Source organism: Papaver somniferum, chromosome 1, assembly GCF_003573695.1.
Source record: "Papaver somniferum cultivar HN1 chromosome 1, ASM357369v1, whole genome shotgun sequence".
NCBI classification, from domain to species: Eukaryota; Viridiplantae; Streptophyta; class Magnoliopsida; order Ranunculales; family Papaveraceae; genus Papaver; species Papaver somniferum.
This window is the reverse complement of record NC_039358.1, coordinates 154,617,798-154,637,261: the sequence shown is the minus strand read 5'-3', so window position 1 is coordinate 154,637,261 and position 19,464 is coordinate 154,617,798. Positions and strand designations below refer to the sequence as shown.

At 43.0% G+C, this 19,464-nt stretch overlaps 1 protein-coding gene and 1 pseudogene across 2 annotated transcripts; one reads left to right on the top strand and one right to left on the bottom strand.

The window, feature by feature from the left end:
* The first annotated feature begins 718 nt into the window (after positions 1 to 718).
* LOC113305160 (autophagy-related protein 8C) lies at positions 719 to 2,698 on the top strand. Of its 2 annotated transcripts, XM_026554265.1 has the most exons (6): positions 719 to 877; positions 987 to 1,052; positions 1,654 to 1,709; positions 1,821 to 1,873; positions 2,140 to 2,258; positions 2,354 to 2,698. In XM_026554265.1, exons 2-6 carry the CDS (start codon positions 1,013 to 1,015, stop codon positions 2,443 to 2,445), a joined length of 360 nt encoding a protein of 119 aa, XP_026410050.1. In that variant the 5' UTR covers positions 719 to 877; positions 987 to 1,012; the 3' UTR covers positions 2,446 to 2,698. The 2 variants fall into 2 exon arrangements, with proteins under 2 accessions (XP_026410050.1, XP_026410044.1); XM_026554259.1 differs by lacking the exon at positions 719 to 877 and having other exon boundaries at positions 944 to 1,052.
* A 726-nt stretch (positions 2,699 to 3,424) lies between these two features.
* LOC113333581 lies at positions 3,425 to 17,374 on the bottom strand (annotated as a pseudogene).
* Between the last annotated feature and the right edge of the window lie 2,090 nt (positions 17,375 to 19,464).

The following is a 19,464-nucleotide window of genomic DNA, read 5'->3' as shown; positions in this document are numbered from 1 at the left end:
AACGTAACAAGAATAAATCAATTAAACGATTAAACCAAATTAGGGTTTTAGTTTATAAGGCATTACCTTTGCTTAATGAGTGGATAAAGTTACTTACAACCACTTGGAACTAGCAACTGGAAAGTTCTTGAACAAACCCAATCAAAGATTCGAGATGAGAGAGTGGGAAGGTGATGGTTATGGGATGAGCCTTGGGTTTTCTCCCAAAACCATGAAAGTGGAAGCATGCATTGAATCCTGATCGAGTTCTCTATATATGTTGAGAAGAAATAGTAAACCAAATAATGGTTACCCGGTTGGATCCATGTTGATTGGTCAAGACAGACAAAACGACTAACAAGTATCCGTTTCAACGAAAACGATTAATGAGAATCCGTTTTGTTAAAAACGGTTGATGACTAACCATTTTTCTTACTAGGAATGTCTAACCAATTAACAGTCCTCTACTTATTTTGGGAATTACCGCTGGTCCTAAGCTCTTCCCAAACTGACGTGTGAAGGAATTTGGGAATAGCCTGGGAAGAGCCACAGGGCCCAGTCTTCTAGGCTCAACTCCCGGGTCTAACCGCCTAATACCTAGTCCAAAAGGAAAAAAAAAGCATAAGTCGGTGAAAACGAACAATTACCGAGTTACCATGTGAGATAGTAACACTGAATAGTCCGACAAGTTAGCGAAACAAAGTCATCAATATAAGGGTCCGACACAATCCTTTACCCTTTCTTATAAAAATTAGGTTTCCCTAGCTCTTCGCTATATATCTCCTTCCTCTTCAAGATCACATTTCTCTTCTTTTTGATTTTGACAAGCAGCGACTTCTCAATCGACCGATCTTTCTCTCTAAAAAAACAACAACCCTAACTCGATCTTTCTCGTTTGGTAGGGTTTCATCTTCTTATTATTTGTATGTATTCGTTTTTAATCTGTATATTACTTTGATTCTTTGCTTGTATATTACTTATGTTTTGTCGCTGCTGCAAAATCACAGAAGGAAATCGTTCAACAAGTTTCTCCATGGCTGCTAAGAGCTCGTTTAAGCTGGAACACCCCCTAGGTTTGTTCTTCTTTAAATCACTTTCTATTTTTATTTAATTATTTCGATTTTTCTCTGAATTTCGTTGGAATTTATTTAGGTCTTAGGGCTATTTGATTCCTTTAATTCAACAAACGGAATATATTGTTTGATTTGGGGATCGGGTTTAATCTTGACTCTGATACTACTTTGTGATTACTCGTATGAGATTTTTCTATTTTTGGTTAAGTATTTAGAACTTGTTTGATTGTAATGACTTCACCCATATGTATTTCTTTTCGGTTGTTACGACTGCTAAAGGTTGATTCATGAGATATGAATCAATTATGTTAAAGAAGATTCATGAGATATGAGTCAATTATGTTAGTGATATGACATCTATGATGGAGTTAATGTTACCGAGCTTGATGAATATAGATTTTTCCGGTTTACTGCTGTTGAAGTAATTGAATGTTACAGTAGTGGTGGTAGATAAGAAGACTGTTCTTGGGTTAAACTATGATTTATTTAGCTTTAGTTCTGATATTTCTTTTTGATTGATATTACTTGGTTGCAGTTTTTTCCGCTTTATTTTTGTGTTTTACATGGGTTATTTTAAAACTGTTGTTCTTGTGATTGACAGAGAGGAGACAGGCTGAAGCTGCTCGCATCAGGGAGAAGTATCCTGATAGAATTCCTGTAAGTTTCTGGTTTAGTTTTATGTTTACAAAACCTTCTTTTTTTCCCCTTGGATATCTGCACTTGGCATCAGAATCATGTAGCTGACTTTCAACTCATTGTCTTTCACAGGTGATTGTGGAGAAGGCTGAGAGGAGTGACATTCCTGATATCGATAAGAAGAAGTTAGTCACTCTCTCTCTTTGTTTTTTCTTAAATTTTGAAAGATGAAGTTTAAATTCTAGTATGTTCCATTTCCTCTGTCGCTGTTGTTGCTTGTTCTATGTCGGAGTTTTTCTTTTTTCGTTTCATTATGAACTGAACAAGTCATCTTATTTCCAGTTGGCGCGAGTCTCTTATTTAATTTACATCTATATTGTGAAAGCAGTTATGCTTTATCTTCTGTGCTTTAAGCTTTCTAAGCTTTTTTCTCTATCAATGATGACTGCAGATACCTAGTTCCTGCTGATTTGACTGTTGGACAGTTTGTTTATGTGGTTCGAAAGAGGATCAAGCTTAGTGCTGAGAAAGCCATATTCATCTTTGTTAAGAACATTCTTCCACCCACAGGTGAGAAACCACTCCGTATTAAACATTTATTTTGTTTTGTTGGAAGAAGCTGCAGTGTTAATTAATTGGTCGGTGTTTTGTGTTGTTGGGTGCAGCTGCTATGATGTCTGCAATCTATGAGGAAAACAAGGATGAAGATGGGTTCCTGTACATGACTTACAGTGGGGAGAACACATTTGGGTTTTAACTGCAATGCCAGGTAACACTATGAGGCCTGGGGAAAGTAAAGGAAAACACGTTCTTGTAGATAAGACCGACGAACAAGAAGTTGTAAATTCTTATGCATCCATTTAGTTCTGCTCAGACAGTGCTTTTTTCTTTTTTCCTTTAAGATGTTTATAAGGGATCTATGAATATTATTTAGTATCACTTGTTACTACTTCCTACCTTCTCAGGTTTAATTGATGTTTTCGTTATGAACTGCAAATTGATTGTTTCAATCTGGTGCTATATGTTTGATTTTGTGAAAAAATAGTTGACCAAGGAAAGACCTGGAAAACTTAAAATTTGTTTAGTTCAGACCTGCATTTAGATTTAGTAGTAGTTGTGACGTTGACATTTGCTTTAAAATCTCCTCCAATTCTGTGACAACAATTGGTGGGAATCAGTTACATGTATCAATTTTGTAATCTAAGCATTTGATGCAAGGTTTATTCAATTAGTACTCGACAAATCTCCCCAAGGTTAGCAATCCAGTTCAGACATGCTTATAAGGAATTTCTAGCAATCCAATCATCCAGACATGCTTATACAAAGATTAATTTCTTGGCCAACAGTTTGGCCAAGAAGGGAGTTAGTAAACCAGAGAGAGGTCAGGCTATACTTTTCAGGCCAGGAGTTTCACACAGGCTTGATTAGTGTAGTAGTTGGAATTTTGGTCTGTAATTGGTTTTCTTCCAGTGGTTTTTGTTGGAACTTTTGTCCAGTGGTTTTCTTAAGCAATTATTTTTTACCGATCTTGCTTCACTGATCAAGAAACAAGCTCCCTCCCCTAATAGTAGGAATCAGAACAGAACAAATACCTTAATACCTTTCCTTGGAGCAATGCGCACAATATGTATCAGCTGATTCATTTAACATATTCATTAATTCGGATAAATAGGAAGTACACAATTGTATATATATATATATATATATATATATTTAGTTTCACTTAGAGATTAAAGAAGATATTTAATTTCACTTAGGAAAAAATGTTACCGTGAACAAATAATGAACTGATTAACAACTATTAAACATACATGACATACATGATGATCGACCTTCATCTTGCTGAATACGAAGTTGATTAGGAAAATTGGCTAGTTATCCATCGAGTGGGAAATTTGTCTAAAGAGAGGCACATGTTCAGGTAAAAGTGAAATCACCACATCCACCCCTCCATCTTCACTGCATGTCGGCAAGAATATTATTAAACCTTCAACCGGAATGTTGGGTGGAAAAAAATGCACAAGGACTTCCACCACCGAAATCAAGATCATGAAACTGAAATCTCAACCAACTGTCGACTTCCAAATTTGGACACAATGTGTTTCCAAATTCAGGCGCTGTTGCTTCGAGGTCCTCACCTTCATCATCTCCACCTATTGTTGTTGCTCCGAAATCGATGAAGGATTTGAAATACCTATTATCTACACGAATAACTTCATCATGGATTGCTTTTGCTACATATGAATGACTCTCTTGCAACAATTCCTTCACTTTCAAGGTTGGATAAGTCCACAGTACTAAATTGCCGAAATACTCCATGGGTACTGCTGGTTTGATTCTTGCTCTTCCATTTACAGCAACTCTAACTTGGGTCGACTCTTCCAAGTCAAGTCCTCTAGCTTAGGTCACTTTCTTCCACGCATGAGAAAGTAAGCATTCAAAAGTGCTGTATCGTTTGTGTGGGTTACAGTTTTCTTCAACAACCTTAGACTTGAGCTTGTTAATGAACTCGGTAGAATAGTTGATGATCAAAGTTTCAATGGAAGAAAAGACTGGGGTAGTCTCTGGATTAACAGTTGTCTTTTTGAATTCGATTGATGGATGGTCGAATTCAATTTTAGGTTGGTTTCTTGGTTGAGAAACAGCGAATCTATCATGATAAGGAAGTGTTTCTATGTCGAGACCTCGGACCATTCTAGCCCATGCCACAAAGAAAGAACTCATGGATTGACCATCCGCAACACGGTGATGAGACGTTTCACCAATGACTAGACCACCACATGCATATCGGTTGAGTTGAATTTGGAACAACTCTTCAACTCCTTCAACAGGTGGAAGGAGATGGCTAACATCTTTCGATGGATTGAATGGGAGCTGCTCAGCAAGCGTTGAGGGGATGTAGGTTTCGGTTATGCGAACACCTGCGTTGTTTAGAATGATACAAGTTCGGTCTAGATCGTCGGTTATGAACCTTCCTGCTAAGTGTGGGTAGTAAACAAGAACTTTGGAGAGTGCATCTTTCAAGACTTCATTTGATGGCATGGGTGGTGCAGTGGCATGAAACTACACACTACATCCGATGGAGTATAAGGTAATTCCACACAACATGAAGAAACATAAACAAATATAGGCACAAGGATTTACGTGGTTCGGTATGATTACCTACGTCCACGGGGTGAAAGGATGTATTATTCTTCTTCTTTTTTGGTTACAAGTTGTACTCTCTCTCTCTAGTGGTGATGTTCTCTCAACTCAAGTAGGATGCCTTGTTTTCTCTCCCTCTCCGACCTCTCCTTCTCTCTCAACTAGCCCTTATATTTATAAGCCAAAGTCGATATACAACAGAATTACAATGTTGGTCACATTACATCATTTTAGCTGTTCTTTATCGGACCTTCACTGATCGCCCGACTTCCTGGTCTGACCGATAGTTCTTCACCCGAGGCCGAGTCTGTATCGCCTGGTTAGCACGATGTCGCCCTTCTTTCTTCTCGTTCCTTTGTTTGACCATCTTCCTTCGTCTGACCGAGTGCTTTCTGATTGTTCGCCCGACCTGTCAGAGGATAAGGGTCACATCACATCCGACACCTATTGGGCCATCACGTCCGACCCACGTGATACCTCGCTCTTTGCGCCGTTTGGTTTTATCCTGTGCTTCGCCGCTCTTTTTTCTTTGGTGTATCATAGCTTAGGATATTGCCACCTAGCCCTATGGATTATCTACACCTACATTTATGCCCCTTCTTTCGCTCGTGTGCTTGACACGAGGGAAATAAGATCGTTCCATCTTCCCACGTCCTCGAGCGTGCCGGGAATTCCGCCATGCAGTTTCCCACTAACTCTCCTTTATGACTCGTAACCGTTGCTATCGCTTGAGGCGCTGCACCCTATAAATACCCTCCCTTATGTTCTCACTCCCTTGTTCGCCGTTTTTCAGAGAAACGAAGTGCTGTTCATCTTTCTTCTCTTCCTCCCTTTGTTGACGACGCCATTAATTCCGGTGACTCACTTCTCTTTTTAATCTTCGTCTTTGTTGTTTATGTTGGTGAGATTCGCGACAGTTGTGGTTAGTTCTTCCTTTTGCTTTTCTCTTCATCAGAGCTCGTATCTCCCTGTTCGTTTTTCTTGCCATGGCTTCTTCTTCTCCGTCAATGACCGAAAAAAGGTGCGTGAGTGATACCTTCTCCGAGGGCGATGTCGTTTCTCTCGATTCCCTGTTTTGGCTTGAGAGTCCATCCCATCACGATTATCGTGCTATAAATTCCCTTTTCCCTGATGAATCTCTTTCCTTTTCATGTAGGTCTGATAAGAGAGTCTCAAAAGACTTGTCTGATGATGAGTTTATCGAACAATTGAAGGAAGAATTTGGCCTTCAAAACTACGAGGTATCCCTGGTCTCGGGCCAGACGGGTGTATTGAGAAAGTCCGATGTCGACAGATATGATCAGTCATCCGAGGCGGTTATAGTTACTCGTGGGAAATTAGAGCTCGACCTTCGCTTTCCTTTGTATAACCCTACTAGCCCTTTCTACTATGAGGTGTTGTCGCAGCTTCATCCGCCTCGGGCCTTGACCCAGTGGAATGGCAACACCTTCCGTATGATGAATGAGTGGAGAGACCGGGGCGAGGGTCATGGATCTACGGCCGATTGGTCGACCTACAGGCCCGAGGATGCTCCCAAATATACTGTCGCCAATTTTCCTTGTGAACTATCGGAGTGGGACATCTACCAATGGTGACCTTGATGGTTTTGCTGCCAGCCCTCATCGTCTGAAGTCTATGCCCGATGGTGCTGAACGATTGATGATGGATGTTGATCCTCTAGGGAGAGGTTCCAACAAGCATGCTCGCCATACTAATGACCCATACTGGGATCGGGTTCCTTTGCTTGTTCGCGGTCAGATTTTGCATGGTAGCTTTCCTCCTCCTCAGTTTCCTGCGGAGCCTTACTTATTCTGGGTGATTAATGATGACATGGTATGTTGTTTTCTTTCCATTTTCTTCGATTCCTGCTGTGTCGGCTCAGGGTATTGATTACTTTTTTCTCGTAGGTTAAGTCTCAGAGTGAGTCAACCAAATCGACTTCTCTTTCCAAGAAGAGGAGCTCTAGCACAAGGGTCGAGGAAGACCAGGGGAAGGTAACAAACATATAGCTTTTATCCTAAGTACATGTACTTGCCCCTGTTTTTTTCCTTCACGTGTTCTGACGCTGCACCTTGTGCATAAATTCCCTAGGCGCGAGGATGAAGATGTTGGAGGGTCCGATATTGGTGGTGAAGGCTTGGTTCCAAGGAGTAATCCTCCTCGGGGAAAAGTGGCGGCGAAGGGAGTGATGCTGAAAAGTTCGGACGTCCTGATCGACATCCCCGATCAAGATGATGAGGACGATATATTTGGGGACGAGCAGCTGTTTGATGAGGATTGTGGTGGGAAGAAAGAAGGGGAGATTCCCTTGGAGACTACTATTCTGACTCCTACCGTGCAGCCTGGAGCTCAGGGGCCGACCGAAACATCGCTCCAAAAGCGTCCCCCAATGGATGTTGGTTCTTCCTAGGGTGTTCACACATCTTTTACCATATCGGGCCCTCTGTGTGATTCTCTTGGCGCACTACACTCTGAGGAGTTCGGCTCCTATACTGATGAGCAGATGATTTCCTCCGTGCCCCTGTATCCTGACAATGCGTCGGTCTTTGATAATCTGGTAAGTGGTTTGTCTGAACTCTTCGTTTTGATGTTTTCGGGCCTTACTAATCTCGTCTTGGGATGAAATTTGTAGGCGTTGAATCGGTCGAGGTTGGAGGCTACACTCCGCCGACAAGAGATTAGGAAGTTGGAGGCTGCTCTTCAGTAGGAGAAGGAACGATCTCGTGACCTGGAGATCAAACTCGCCGATGCTCAGGTATATTTTTTTACAGAGTTGTGTTGATTGAGTTCTTCGTACCAATATCCTGAGTCAATTATTGTTCTTCTAGCCGAAATATCTAGTATAGATCTAGATGCTTCTTCGGAGTATAGGCTTATGAAGAGAAAATGGGATATCGAGAAAGATCTTGTGGAGAATCTTCGACAACGAATTTGCAATAAGGATGGTAAGATAGACCGACAGGAGGCCTAGATCCAACAACTTCAAGAGGAATTGGACAGATATCGGCTGTTTGAGTATGTCCCCGAGGAGATAGATAACTTGCGGGCTCGCTTGGGGATGTTTCAGAGACTTGCTGGTGATAAAACGTTACTAGCCGATAATCTGGAGAGTCAAAATGGTTCCCTTAGGCTTCAAAATCGAGATCTTCATGAAGATCGGCGACGAATTTTGAGGGAAAAAGCTATGGCCGAAGAGTCCAACCGAGATCTTCTTGAAAGGACCAAGGGCTTCGATAAGCTGTCTAGTGACCTAGAGTGGACCCAAGCCCAGTTATCGATGCTACAATTGTCCTATAATCGTCAGAGGGCCGAGTGGAGCGATCACAAGAAATATTTCCCTTCAAATGAATTCAATGAACAATACTATAATGAGTTAACTTTGAAGCTTTCCAAGGCCGAGGATGAGTTGTCCAAGTCAGTGGAGTCGTTAGAATCTGTGTTGTCAACCCTATCATGTCTCTTGGGTGTATGCTGGGGTGGCCTTAGATCGAGTTAATTTGTTGTTTTTATTCTGCATTCTGCTATACTCCTTGTCTAACATGCTTGTGATTCTCTGTTACAGCCGAGAAGGGGCGTGTGAAGGATCTGGAGCGAGATGTGCACAACCTCGGGCAAGAGGTGGAGCAGTGGAAAAAGGATGAAGGTGAGACGAAGGTTAAGCTCCAAGACGCCGAGTCGAGGTCTGAGCATCTTTCTCAGCAAATTGTGGACGAGAGAAACGCTCATCAGAGCGAGCTAGCTGAGGTGATTAAGGCCAGTATGAACGAGTACATCGCGCAAAAGCGCCGCGAGGTCGCTCATAGGAAGGGAGGGGCCGGTGTTGTTCCACCCAGGAGTTGATCACGCCTTTTGTAGTGCTGCGCCACTAATTTGCCCTTTGTTGCGGGTTATAATCCGTTTGAACACTTGTCCCATGCTTCTTTGAACAACTTCTTTTAAATGGGGTGCTGCGTCGCCAAGCTTGTTGTTTCTTTTCTATTTTCCTTGACAATTTCCGCCTTTTCCACTGTGTTGACAATTCTCTCGATAATTTCAGCCTTATCTTGTTGTTTATGCTACGCACCTGCATTTAATGTCACATGTATTGGTTATTAGTGCCTTTTCTGTCGAACACACTCAAAAAGGAGGGTCATCGGGCCCGATGCCATGTCCCAGCCGAGGTATCTCATCACTATCTTTTAGATTCAGTGAAAGGGTTATAGTCTCCCTAGGTCTAGGCCCGATAATCCCGAGTGGTTATCGACCAACCAACTCGGGCAAGTGGTCACGGCCACCTGTGATGGGGGTAACCTTTCAGATGTAAGTAGGTTACCTGGCTGAGAAGAAATCATATCTTAACAACCTTTGGTATCTGGCTTCCAACCACCAGTACCCTTAGGCTACCTCGGCACTTGCACACTTCCACTGCCCCGAGTATCGATAGCTAGTCGACTGTAAGTTACCTCGGCACCTCCACACTGGCTTTGCCCCGAGTACGAATGACCATTCGAGTCTAAGTCACCTCGGAACTTCCTCACTGGCTTTTCCCCGAGTAAGAATGACCATTGGTCGCTCATGTCATATTTCCTACCCCTCGCGGTTTTAAAGAAATGAATGACAAGTATGTTTTCCTGTTTCCCTCGAACCCCTCATGGGTAATAGAGTTTCAGATGTTGTGCGTTCCACGATTTTAACTCGGGTTTGCCGTCTGGTTTGAGTAATCGATAAGCTCCTTCACCCGCCTTAGACACAATTGTGTATGGTACTCCCCATCTTGCCGCTAGTTTACCACCCTTTTTGTCACGTTCCCAATCGGCTAGGTATTTCAACACTAATTGCCCCGGTTGAAACTCTCTTGGTCGAACTCGTTTGTTGTATTCTCGTTGTAATCTTCTTTGGTAATTCTCCATTTTTTGCAACGCCATCTCCCTTGTTTCCTCCAAGTCATCGAGCTTATATAATATTAGATATGCCGATATGTTTCGGCTCCATGCCTCAGTTCGTGTGGTGGGTATCATCGCTTCAGTTGGTAGTATCGCTTCGGTTCCATAAGTCAGCATGAAAGGTGATAGCCCTGTTGCTTCCCTTCGAGTGGTTCGATAGGCCCATAAAACATTGTAGAGTTCTTCGCAACAATTACCGTACTCTCCATCTAATTTTTTCTTCATATTATGGGCGATAGTTTTGTTTGTGATCTCGGCCTGCCCATTACTTTGAGGGTATATGGGGGTAGCCTTTCTTTTTCTGATGTTGTAGGTGTTAAATAGCAGGTCGATGTTTTCTCCATGGAGCTGTTTTCCATTATCCGAGACGATGGCCGCCGGTACTCCGAAACGACATATGACGTGCTCCCAAATAAACCTGAAGACGTCCTTGTCACGAATATGTCTCAGTGGTGCCGCCTCCACCCATTTAGTGAAGTAATCCGTCGCTACTATTAAGTATTTCCTCTTCCCCGATCCCATATGTAATGGTCCCACGATATCGATCCCCCACTTGGCAAAGGGCCAAGGGCTCACCACCGAGTTTAGAGTTACATATGGCGTATGTATATTCTTACCAAAACGCTAACATTCTTAGCAAGCTCGTGCCATTTGTTTTGCATAATCATTCATGTATGTCCAGAAGTATCCCATCATTTTCGCTCTCGCTGACAACTTCGTCCCGAGCTGTGATTTCCGGCTGCCCATAGTGTAGTTCGTTCAGATTGTCTGGCCTTCTTCCTTACTCAAACATCTTAAGAGGGTCCCAGTACGATTTCTGTATAATTCCATCTCTTAACTCATAAGCGCCGATTTGCTTTTGACTTGTTTCTCGGCGCCCCTTGGGTAACTCGCCTGTCTCCAAGTACGAATGAATCGGCTTTCTCCAATCTCCGTCTGGATATCTATCGGCCGTATTGATAGCCACGTCGACGTATCTCGGGTGTCTCTGGTATGGATGGGGCGAGGAGTCTCATGACACGAATTCCCTCCACACTTGGGTCTGCGAGCTGGGAGCATGTATGCCAATGCGTCCGAGTGTCGATTGTCTTTTCTGCATATGTGGCGAATTTGATGTGGGGATCTGGTTGATATAGAATTGGGCGAGCTCCCAGTATTCTGCAAAATCGGATCGTGATGCATATTTGCCTGTGATTTGTCGGATCACCAACTGAGTCGCTAGTTAGCTTACATCTTGTAGGCCCATCTCGACGATTAATCTCAGGGCGTGAATCGCAGCTTCGTACTCGGTGACGTTGTTTGTCGCCTTAAATTCCAATCTAAACGAATGGACCATTTTTCGTCCCTTTGGTGTGGTAAAGACTATCCCAAGTCCCGATCCATCTTTGTTCGACGCTCCATCGACGAATACTTCCCAACGTGATGGGCTACTTGCTCGAGTAAGTCGGCCGGGTCTTCTCGATCTTCTTCCATTCCGGGTATGTCCTCGACCTCATCTTCGTCGCTTAGTGGAAAATCTGCCAAAAATCTGCCACTACTTGTGCCTTCACTGTGTCCTCATTTCGTAGAAAACGTTGAACTGTTTAATTTGCGCCCCCCATTTGGAGATCCTTCCAGATCGGCCTGCATTGTCTAGTACCGCCTCAATAGGTGATTTTGTGAGCACGCGGATCCGATGGGCTTGGAAATATGTCCTTAGCTTCAAGGTGGCGAAAGCTAGCGCTAGAATCATTTGTTCCATCCTTGTATAATTTTTCTCGACCGGACTCAATGTCTTAATAATGAAGTAAACGGGCTTTTCCTCGTTCCCTGCATTTCGAACTAAGACTGCACTAATAGCATATGAAGTTTCTCCGAGGTATAATGTGAGGACCTCCGATGGCTCGGGTCTTTGTAATACTGGAAGACTTGCAAGATGTAGCTTAATATTTTGAAACGCCTCCTCACAGGTGTCCGTCCATTTGAATTTCTCTCCCTTTTTAAGAGTGCAAAAGAAATCCTTGCATTTATCGGACGACCGAGATATGAATCGCCCCAATGCTGCTATACTTCCGTTCAACTTTTGTACGTCTTTTATTGTGGCTGGTGACGGCATCTCGAGGATGGCCCTGACTTTCTCGGGATCTGCTTCTATCCCCCTTGGAGTGATGATATATCCCAAAATTTTTCCCGATGTGACCCAAAAATCGCATTTGGTCGGGTTAACTTTCATTTTATATTCTCTCATCGTCCGAAAAATTTCCCGCAGGTCTCGGATGTGATTCTTGGCTAGGCGACTTTTTACTAGCATATTGTCGACATAGACCTCAATGGTCTTGTGGATCTGGTCTTCAAACATGTCGCCCACCAGCCTCTGATATGTGGCGCCTGCATTCTTCAGCCCAAACGGCATCTTGGTGTAGCAGTATAGGCCCCTTGGTGTGAAGAAAGAGGTGTGTTCTTGATCCTCGGGAGCCAGTGGGATCTGGTTATACCCCGCGTATCCGTCCATCAACGTTAGTGCCTCGTACCCCACTATAGATTCCACCAGCTGATCGATACTTGTGAGAGGGAAACTGTCCTTCGGACAAGCTTTGTTCAGGTCGCTGAAGTCAATACAGATTTTGACTCCTCCGTTTCTCTTTGGTACCACGACCATGTTAGATATCCACTGTGGGTAGTGCGATTTCCTAATTATTCCCGACTCCTGTAACTTCTTTAGCTCCTTCTCGACAGCCGCTTGTAATTCTGGTGCGATTCGCCTCATCTTTTGTCGGTCTGGATTGAAGCTTGAGTCGATCCTTAGATGGTGACAACATACCTCTGGATCTATACCCTCTATATCGTGCATGTTCCATGCGAATGCGTCCATGTTTTCCTTTAGCACCTCCACGAGCTGGTTTACTTGTTCGTCCGATAGTAAGGACTCGATCCTTACCACCCTTGGTTCTTCTAAAGTTCCCAAATTAATCTCTCGAGTAGGTTCCACGGCCGAGATGTTTGTTCTTGATTCCTTCGCCGGCGTCGTCTCCTTTAATTGCTATGAAGGCTCGCTTCCTTATGCTTCGTAAGCCATGACCGCTTGCGAAATAACCTTTTCCAGTTCTTCTGCGACTTTGGATTCTTTAGATTTTTTCTTCTCTCCCCTTTGCCGTGATCGCCGCTCCTCATTTATCTGGGCGTCGGCCTGCATGCATTGTCGGGATGCTTGTGGATCTCCTACGACTTCTGCTATCCCCTTGTACGTTGGGAACCATAATCTCTGATGATAGGACGATGCTACTCCTTTGATTCCCGCGATCCATGGTCTTCCGATAATAGCTTCATAGGGCGAGGCGACATCAACCACACAGAATGTGGTCAAAGTATCCAAGTAGCCACCTCCATCCGATACCCTTAGAGTTACTTCGCCCTTCGGGATGGTTACCGTCCCATTAAAACCGTATATACGATATGTTGACGGGACGAGTATATCATCCGACAACTTCATACTTTTGAACGTATCGTATAAGAGTACTTTGACGGAGCTCCCACTATCTACTAGTATCCTTCTTACCCCCCATTCCTCAATTAGCAGGGTAATAACCAAAGGATCACTGTGAGCTTGGTCGTTCATCGGAACATCCTGGGCCGAGAAAGAGATAGGTCGCACCATCCATGGTTCCATAGGCAAAGCTTTTGCTACAATGAAAATTTCCTTCCCACTATGATCTCTCTTGTGGATTCTAGACATTATTCCGGGATTCAGATTATACGCTTGAGTGGCGGAATGCAAAATTGTGTTGACAAACTGCGTGGATCTGTCGATCCGAACCTGATGGACTGGTGCATTGGGCACTGCGGTCGTCTGGGCTGGATGTCAGACGAACTGTCTCAGATAACCATCTCTGATAAGGTGTTGCACGATGTCTTTCACTTCTCAACAGTTGTTTGTAGAGTGGCCTCGATACTGATGATAATGGCAATATTCCGGGTGATCCTTGGTCTCTTCGAATTGTATCCCTCTTGAAGCTGGGTATATGATGTCACTCCTTTTTTCAACTTCTTTGAAGATTTCTTCTAGTGGAGCATTCAAAGGGGTGTACGTTCTCGCCTCGTGCCTTGGACTCTTCCCTTTAGTTATCCATTCCTTCTTCCCATTTCCTCGCACGGGCGGACTCGGTCTCTTCTCGGGCCGTCTTTGAGTATCGTCCGACGTTGACTCGGGCGCTGCACTAGCTTCTTGCACTCCTCTATCTCTTTACTCTTCCTGGATTTCTTCTAGGGCGATGAAATGCTCTTGCATTTTCCTCATTTCTTTCAACGTTTGTGGTTTCTCAGTGAACATGGCTACCTAGATGGGATCCGATCTCCCAAGTGCATTTTCGAACCCGAATATCTGCTGGTCGACTGGTACTTTCCCAATTTCCGTACACAAATTTCTCCATCTATCATTCAAGGATCTGAGAGGTTCTCTAAACCGTCTGGCCAAGGTGAATAACCTGTTGACCCTGGGCCGAGGTCTGCTGTTGTGCATGTACGTTTCAAGGAAGGCTTCGACTAGAGTCTCGTAGCTGTCAATTGTCCCTGGTGCGAGGTTGTAAAACCATTTCCTCGCCTCGCCCTCCAAGCTTGCAGGGAAGAACTTGCACATTACTACCTCATGGTTTTTCCATTGGATTAGGGACATTGAGTACATCTTCAACTGCTCCACCGCGTCTGCCGTGCCGTCGAACCTCGATGGGAAGGTGGGGAGCGTGCACTTAGGTGGGAAGGCCCTTAGTTCTAACTCTTGGGTGAAAGGGGTCCTCTCGGCCTCGCTTATAACCTCGACGAGCTTGTCTTCTTCCCCGGTTCCTGACAGCTTCCTTATCTTCTCCTCCAACTCTCTCAGCTTAGCTTCAGTTGCATTATCAGACCTTGTGTTTCTCTGCTGATTGTTCCTCTCTCGCCTTTCGTCGTCTGTTGATGATTCCTCGGGTGGTCCGTATCCCCTGACAAGTGGTGTCGGGGGTGGTCCCGATCGATCGGAATTGCTTGGTCCCACTGCAGGTGGTGCTTGCCCGATTCGGCCATGGTGACCCGATGTTCCTCGACTTAAGGATCCTCTCGACCTCGGCCTTAAGTTCCGTAATTGATAGTTCTCGAACTCTAGATCCAGATTCCTCTGCTGAAGATATCTTAAAGCCGCCTCTTGCCTTCTTTGGCTTTCTAGAATCGCGAGCAGTGTTGGATCTGTGCTCTCATGGCTGATGTGACCATTTGGATGGCCTAGATGAGCAAGGGGTGGCGTCATCGTCACAGGTGGTGGAGGTGGTATATTGGGAGGTATCTGAGTCGATGTCGCCGGATCGTCCCCGATAACCGCTTCTCGTCCAAGTTGTACTCGCCTTAACCGTTCTTGCTCTCGTCCGAGGGCTTCTTGATACTCAGCTTGTCGTTTGATGTTTCGTCTTTGAGCATGCAGGATCAATGCTTCTTCGTCATCTTCTGTGTCTGACGCGGTAAGTACATCTATTTGATCATCCCTCCTTGCTAGCGAGGCGATTCGCTCCAGAGGCAATGGGTCATTGTATCGTCCCAGATCAATCTCCTCGTCCACAGTTTGCATTCCTATGGTGGTGGATGCCCGTCACTCCCTCTCCTCGTCCCAGTTACTCCCCCTTGCATGCTACTACCGGAAATCGTGTGGTTCCTCAAAGTTCTCCCTATTCCCGACGTGCTAGCCATCGGACGTGGTACACTGTCAGTCCGAGAATCGTCCCTACCTACGTCAGCAAAAACAGACAACACCTTACTTTGACCTGTTTTGAAAAGTTTCTATTGCACGTACAATTTTTGGAAGAAAAAGGTGACTGACACTAAGACTGAGTTTTAAAAGTACGATTCCCCCTGGCCTACCAAGCTACCTTGCCAGTTTTCCACGTTCCGACACTAAGTGTTTTTTTAGACGGGTATCCTGCTACGTCGCTTTCAAGGGCACAACGTCGCTCTCAGTACCACGACTCTGCATTAACTACAACTTGTCATACATTCCCTAGACTCCAAATCATTAGCACCTAGTTCTTTGCGAGTAAAAAAGGTCTAAATTCGTACTCTTATGAGGTCAGCATGCCATGAAAAAAGCTAAACTAAGACTTATGCACTTCTTGGAACCGCAAAGGGATGTCTTCCCTTGATTCCTTGGATTCTTTCACCAGCAATGTATGATTCGTCGTGCTGCTGTTTCGGTACTTTCCCAAGCCAACAGGGAACCTCAAACAACTTCCACCATACATCAAAGATGTTACTTGGGAGTTTAAGAGTTTTCCGCTGTCGGACTCACAAGACAATAACTAAGATCAAAATATGAAGAGAAGTACGAAAGATGCTACGAAAACGAAAATTGAGACCTGAAAACAGACTCGGCTAGAGACAAGACTAGTCGAATGTTCAGATTCAACCCAGCTGAAAATGTTTGCTAACAACTCAATTTTCTCAACAAAAACTTAACTATACCAGCAGAACTTAAACCAAATGATTATAAACAGACTTTTGCCGAGCAGAGTTCATCCCCTAGCATCAACTAACACGCAAAGTGTTTTTAGGAGCTTTTGGATCGTCTCTGCCGGTACACGCAGTCAAGGTATCAGGAGAACTTAGACGTTCCCCTTAGTCGGCGCCAGAATGTAGTGGCATGAAACTACACACTACATCTGATGGAGTATAAGGTGATTCCACACAACATGAAGAAACATAAACAAATATAGACACAAGGATTTACGTGGTTCGGTATGATTACTTATGTCCATGGGGTGAAAGGATGTGTATTATTCTTCTTCTTCTTTGGTTACAAGTTGTACTCTCTCTCTCTAGTGGTGATGTTCTCTCAACTCAAGTAGGATGCCTTGTTTTCTCTCCCTTTCCGACCTCTCATTCTCTCTCGACTAGCCTTTATATTTATAGGCCAAAGTCGACATACAACAAAATTACAATGTTGGTCACATTACATCATTTTAGCTGTTCTCTATCGGACCTTCACTGATCGCCCGACTTCCTGGTATGACCGATAGTTCTTCACCCGAGGACGAGTCTGTATCGCCTGGTTAGCACGATGTCGCCCTTCTTTCTTCTCGCTCCTTTGTTTGACCATCTTCCTTCGTCTGACCGAGTGTTTTCTTATTGTTCGCCTGACCTGTCAGAGGATAAGGGTCACATCACATCCAACACCTATTGGGCCATCACGTCCGATCCACGTGATACCTCGCTCTTTGCGCCGTTTGGTTCTATCCTGTGCTTCGCCGCTCTTTTTTCTTTGGTGTATCATAGCTTAGGATCTTGCCACCTAGCCCTGTGGATTATCTACGCCTACGGGTGGTTTGAATGCATATAAAACAGCTACATGAAGATCGAAAGCAGCTTTCTCGAAGATTGTGAGCGGAATTACAACATCTTCAGAAGGGATATTAACTGATTGATCATTCATCGTGGTCAGTGATTGAAAGGAAGAACCGGCTTTCAAGATGGTGTTGTTAATTAAGCCAATTGCCATTGCTAGTAAAATTCAAGGCTTTTCTGGTAAGCTAAATCAAAATAAGTAATCTGGGAACTGATGAATACTAAATTTAGTAATGGATGTGAAGGTTTAAAATTAAAAGAAAAGTTGTTTAGTTTGGTTAAGAGGAAATGAGGAAGGTGTTATTCTTTGAGATCACAACATGGGGTTTATATATATGTATGGATATAGAAAGAGTGAAGCTAACTGAGCACCCACAATGTAGATGAGTTTTTAGCATTCGTCATTTTTAATTAGTCACATGTTTATTTTCTCTATCTAGTGGTTTCCAAGTAGATTCATATCATCTCAGTGCGACCACACCCCAGCACACCAGTATAGTACACTCTCTTTCTTTCCTTCATAGAATTAAATTAATGATTAGTGCTTTTTTCTCTTTCTTTGAAATTGAGGTCAATGGCACAGTCGTATGGACCAACTAAAAGGATGACTTTCTGTATAGGTGAGCATGAATGAAGAAGCTAAGAACGTCTCGACACTGCACTGCAGTACTATATGGATTCATACATAAGCACCAAGAACTGAGTTGCCTGCTAAACAAGGGGGTTGGAATGATTAGAATAATCATATTTACCACTTAAATTTTATAAACATGATACTAACCAACTTGGTGCTGGGTGAAAATGGTCAAAGAAGGAAGGACATTTAAAACGATTACAATACTGTTTTACAAAAGCCCACTCTTTTTTTTTTCCCGAAAAACACACCCTAAATTAACCAAGAAGAAAAATACAAACATCTGATATGGGTTCCTTCTTACAAAATTATCCAAAAAGGAGGAAAAGAGACTCAATTATCCTTAATACAGTACTTCCTAGTCCCACGTGCAAGCCGATCAGCTAATTTATTTTTTGAACGCTTAACAAAGACAGTATTAAAATTATTACTATTCAAAAGCGAAACCCTGCAATCTTCCGACAAATCACTACATCTCCAATCTATATTTACATTGTCTCCATTAACAAAATCCACTACTTGGAGACAATCACTCACAAATAAGACTTCAGTCAGATCCATCTCCTTCGCCCAGGAGATACCCAAAAAAAGCGCATTCGCCTCAGCGCCAACAGCTTCTGAAATCAGTCCAAAGTCCGAGTGAGAGCGAACTATTCTACCTGCATTATCACAGAGAATCAAACACAACTCCATGTTAAACTCTTAAAGGATCCATCCAAAAACATGATATACTCCGCAACATTTATTGAAGTTTTAACCTTTCTACTAACTTCCTTAACAATCAAAGAAGGGGCAATGTAAGTATTGATCATTCTTTTAGCATCTAAAATAATTTTATCCATATTAATAGAAACTTTCTTGAAAACCACATCACATCTTGTCTTCCATATAAACCACATAATAATAGCCCAATACTTGACCAATTCACAGCAAAAGGAGACTTCCCCAAGTGATTATCAAACCAGCTGAGGAAGAAATCTTCAATCCAAAAAAAAACAGAATGAACCAGATGTTGAAACGACAAACCAAACCACACATGAAAAGCAATAGGACAATGAAATAATAAATGAATCATGGACTCCATATCATTGTTGCACAAAGGACAAATATCATCAACATAAGGATTATAAGTTTTAAGCAAAGAATTAACAAGAAGCATTTGTGCAAAAATCTTCCACATGAAGAACTTAATTTTAGGAAGACAATCTAAAGACCAAACTTTCTTCCAAAAAGAGGCATCTTCAACCGAAAAACTGTCATTCATATACACCTTATAGGACGATTTAATAGTAAACTTACCATTACTAGTATGAGCCCACATAACTTTATCTTTAAGCTGCAGATTAAACCTAACTGTTCTAATCTTGATAACATCATTCGGGGAGAATAAAGAATTTAAAAGGTTAATATTCCAGCAATGATTTTGCACATCAATAAGCTCACTAACAAAAGTATAATCATTGAAGTCAGGGTTAATAGACACAGGCGGAGACGAAGTACCAGGTAACCAAATTGAAGACCAAATTCTAGTAGAATTACCATCATTTATTTTCCTGAATATATTAGAATTGAGAAAGATTAAACTATTGACAATACTCTTCCAATTCCAAGAAGACGAATCAACAGCTTTATCAATTTCCAGTAAATTTTGGTTAGGAAAATACTTATCCTTTAGAAATCTGGAGATCAAAAGCTTCGAATTCTGAATAATCCTCCAACTAAGTTTAGCTATGAAAACCCT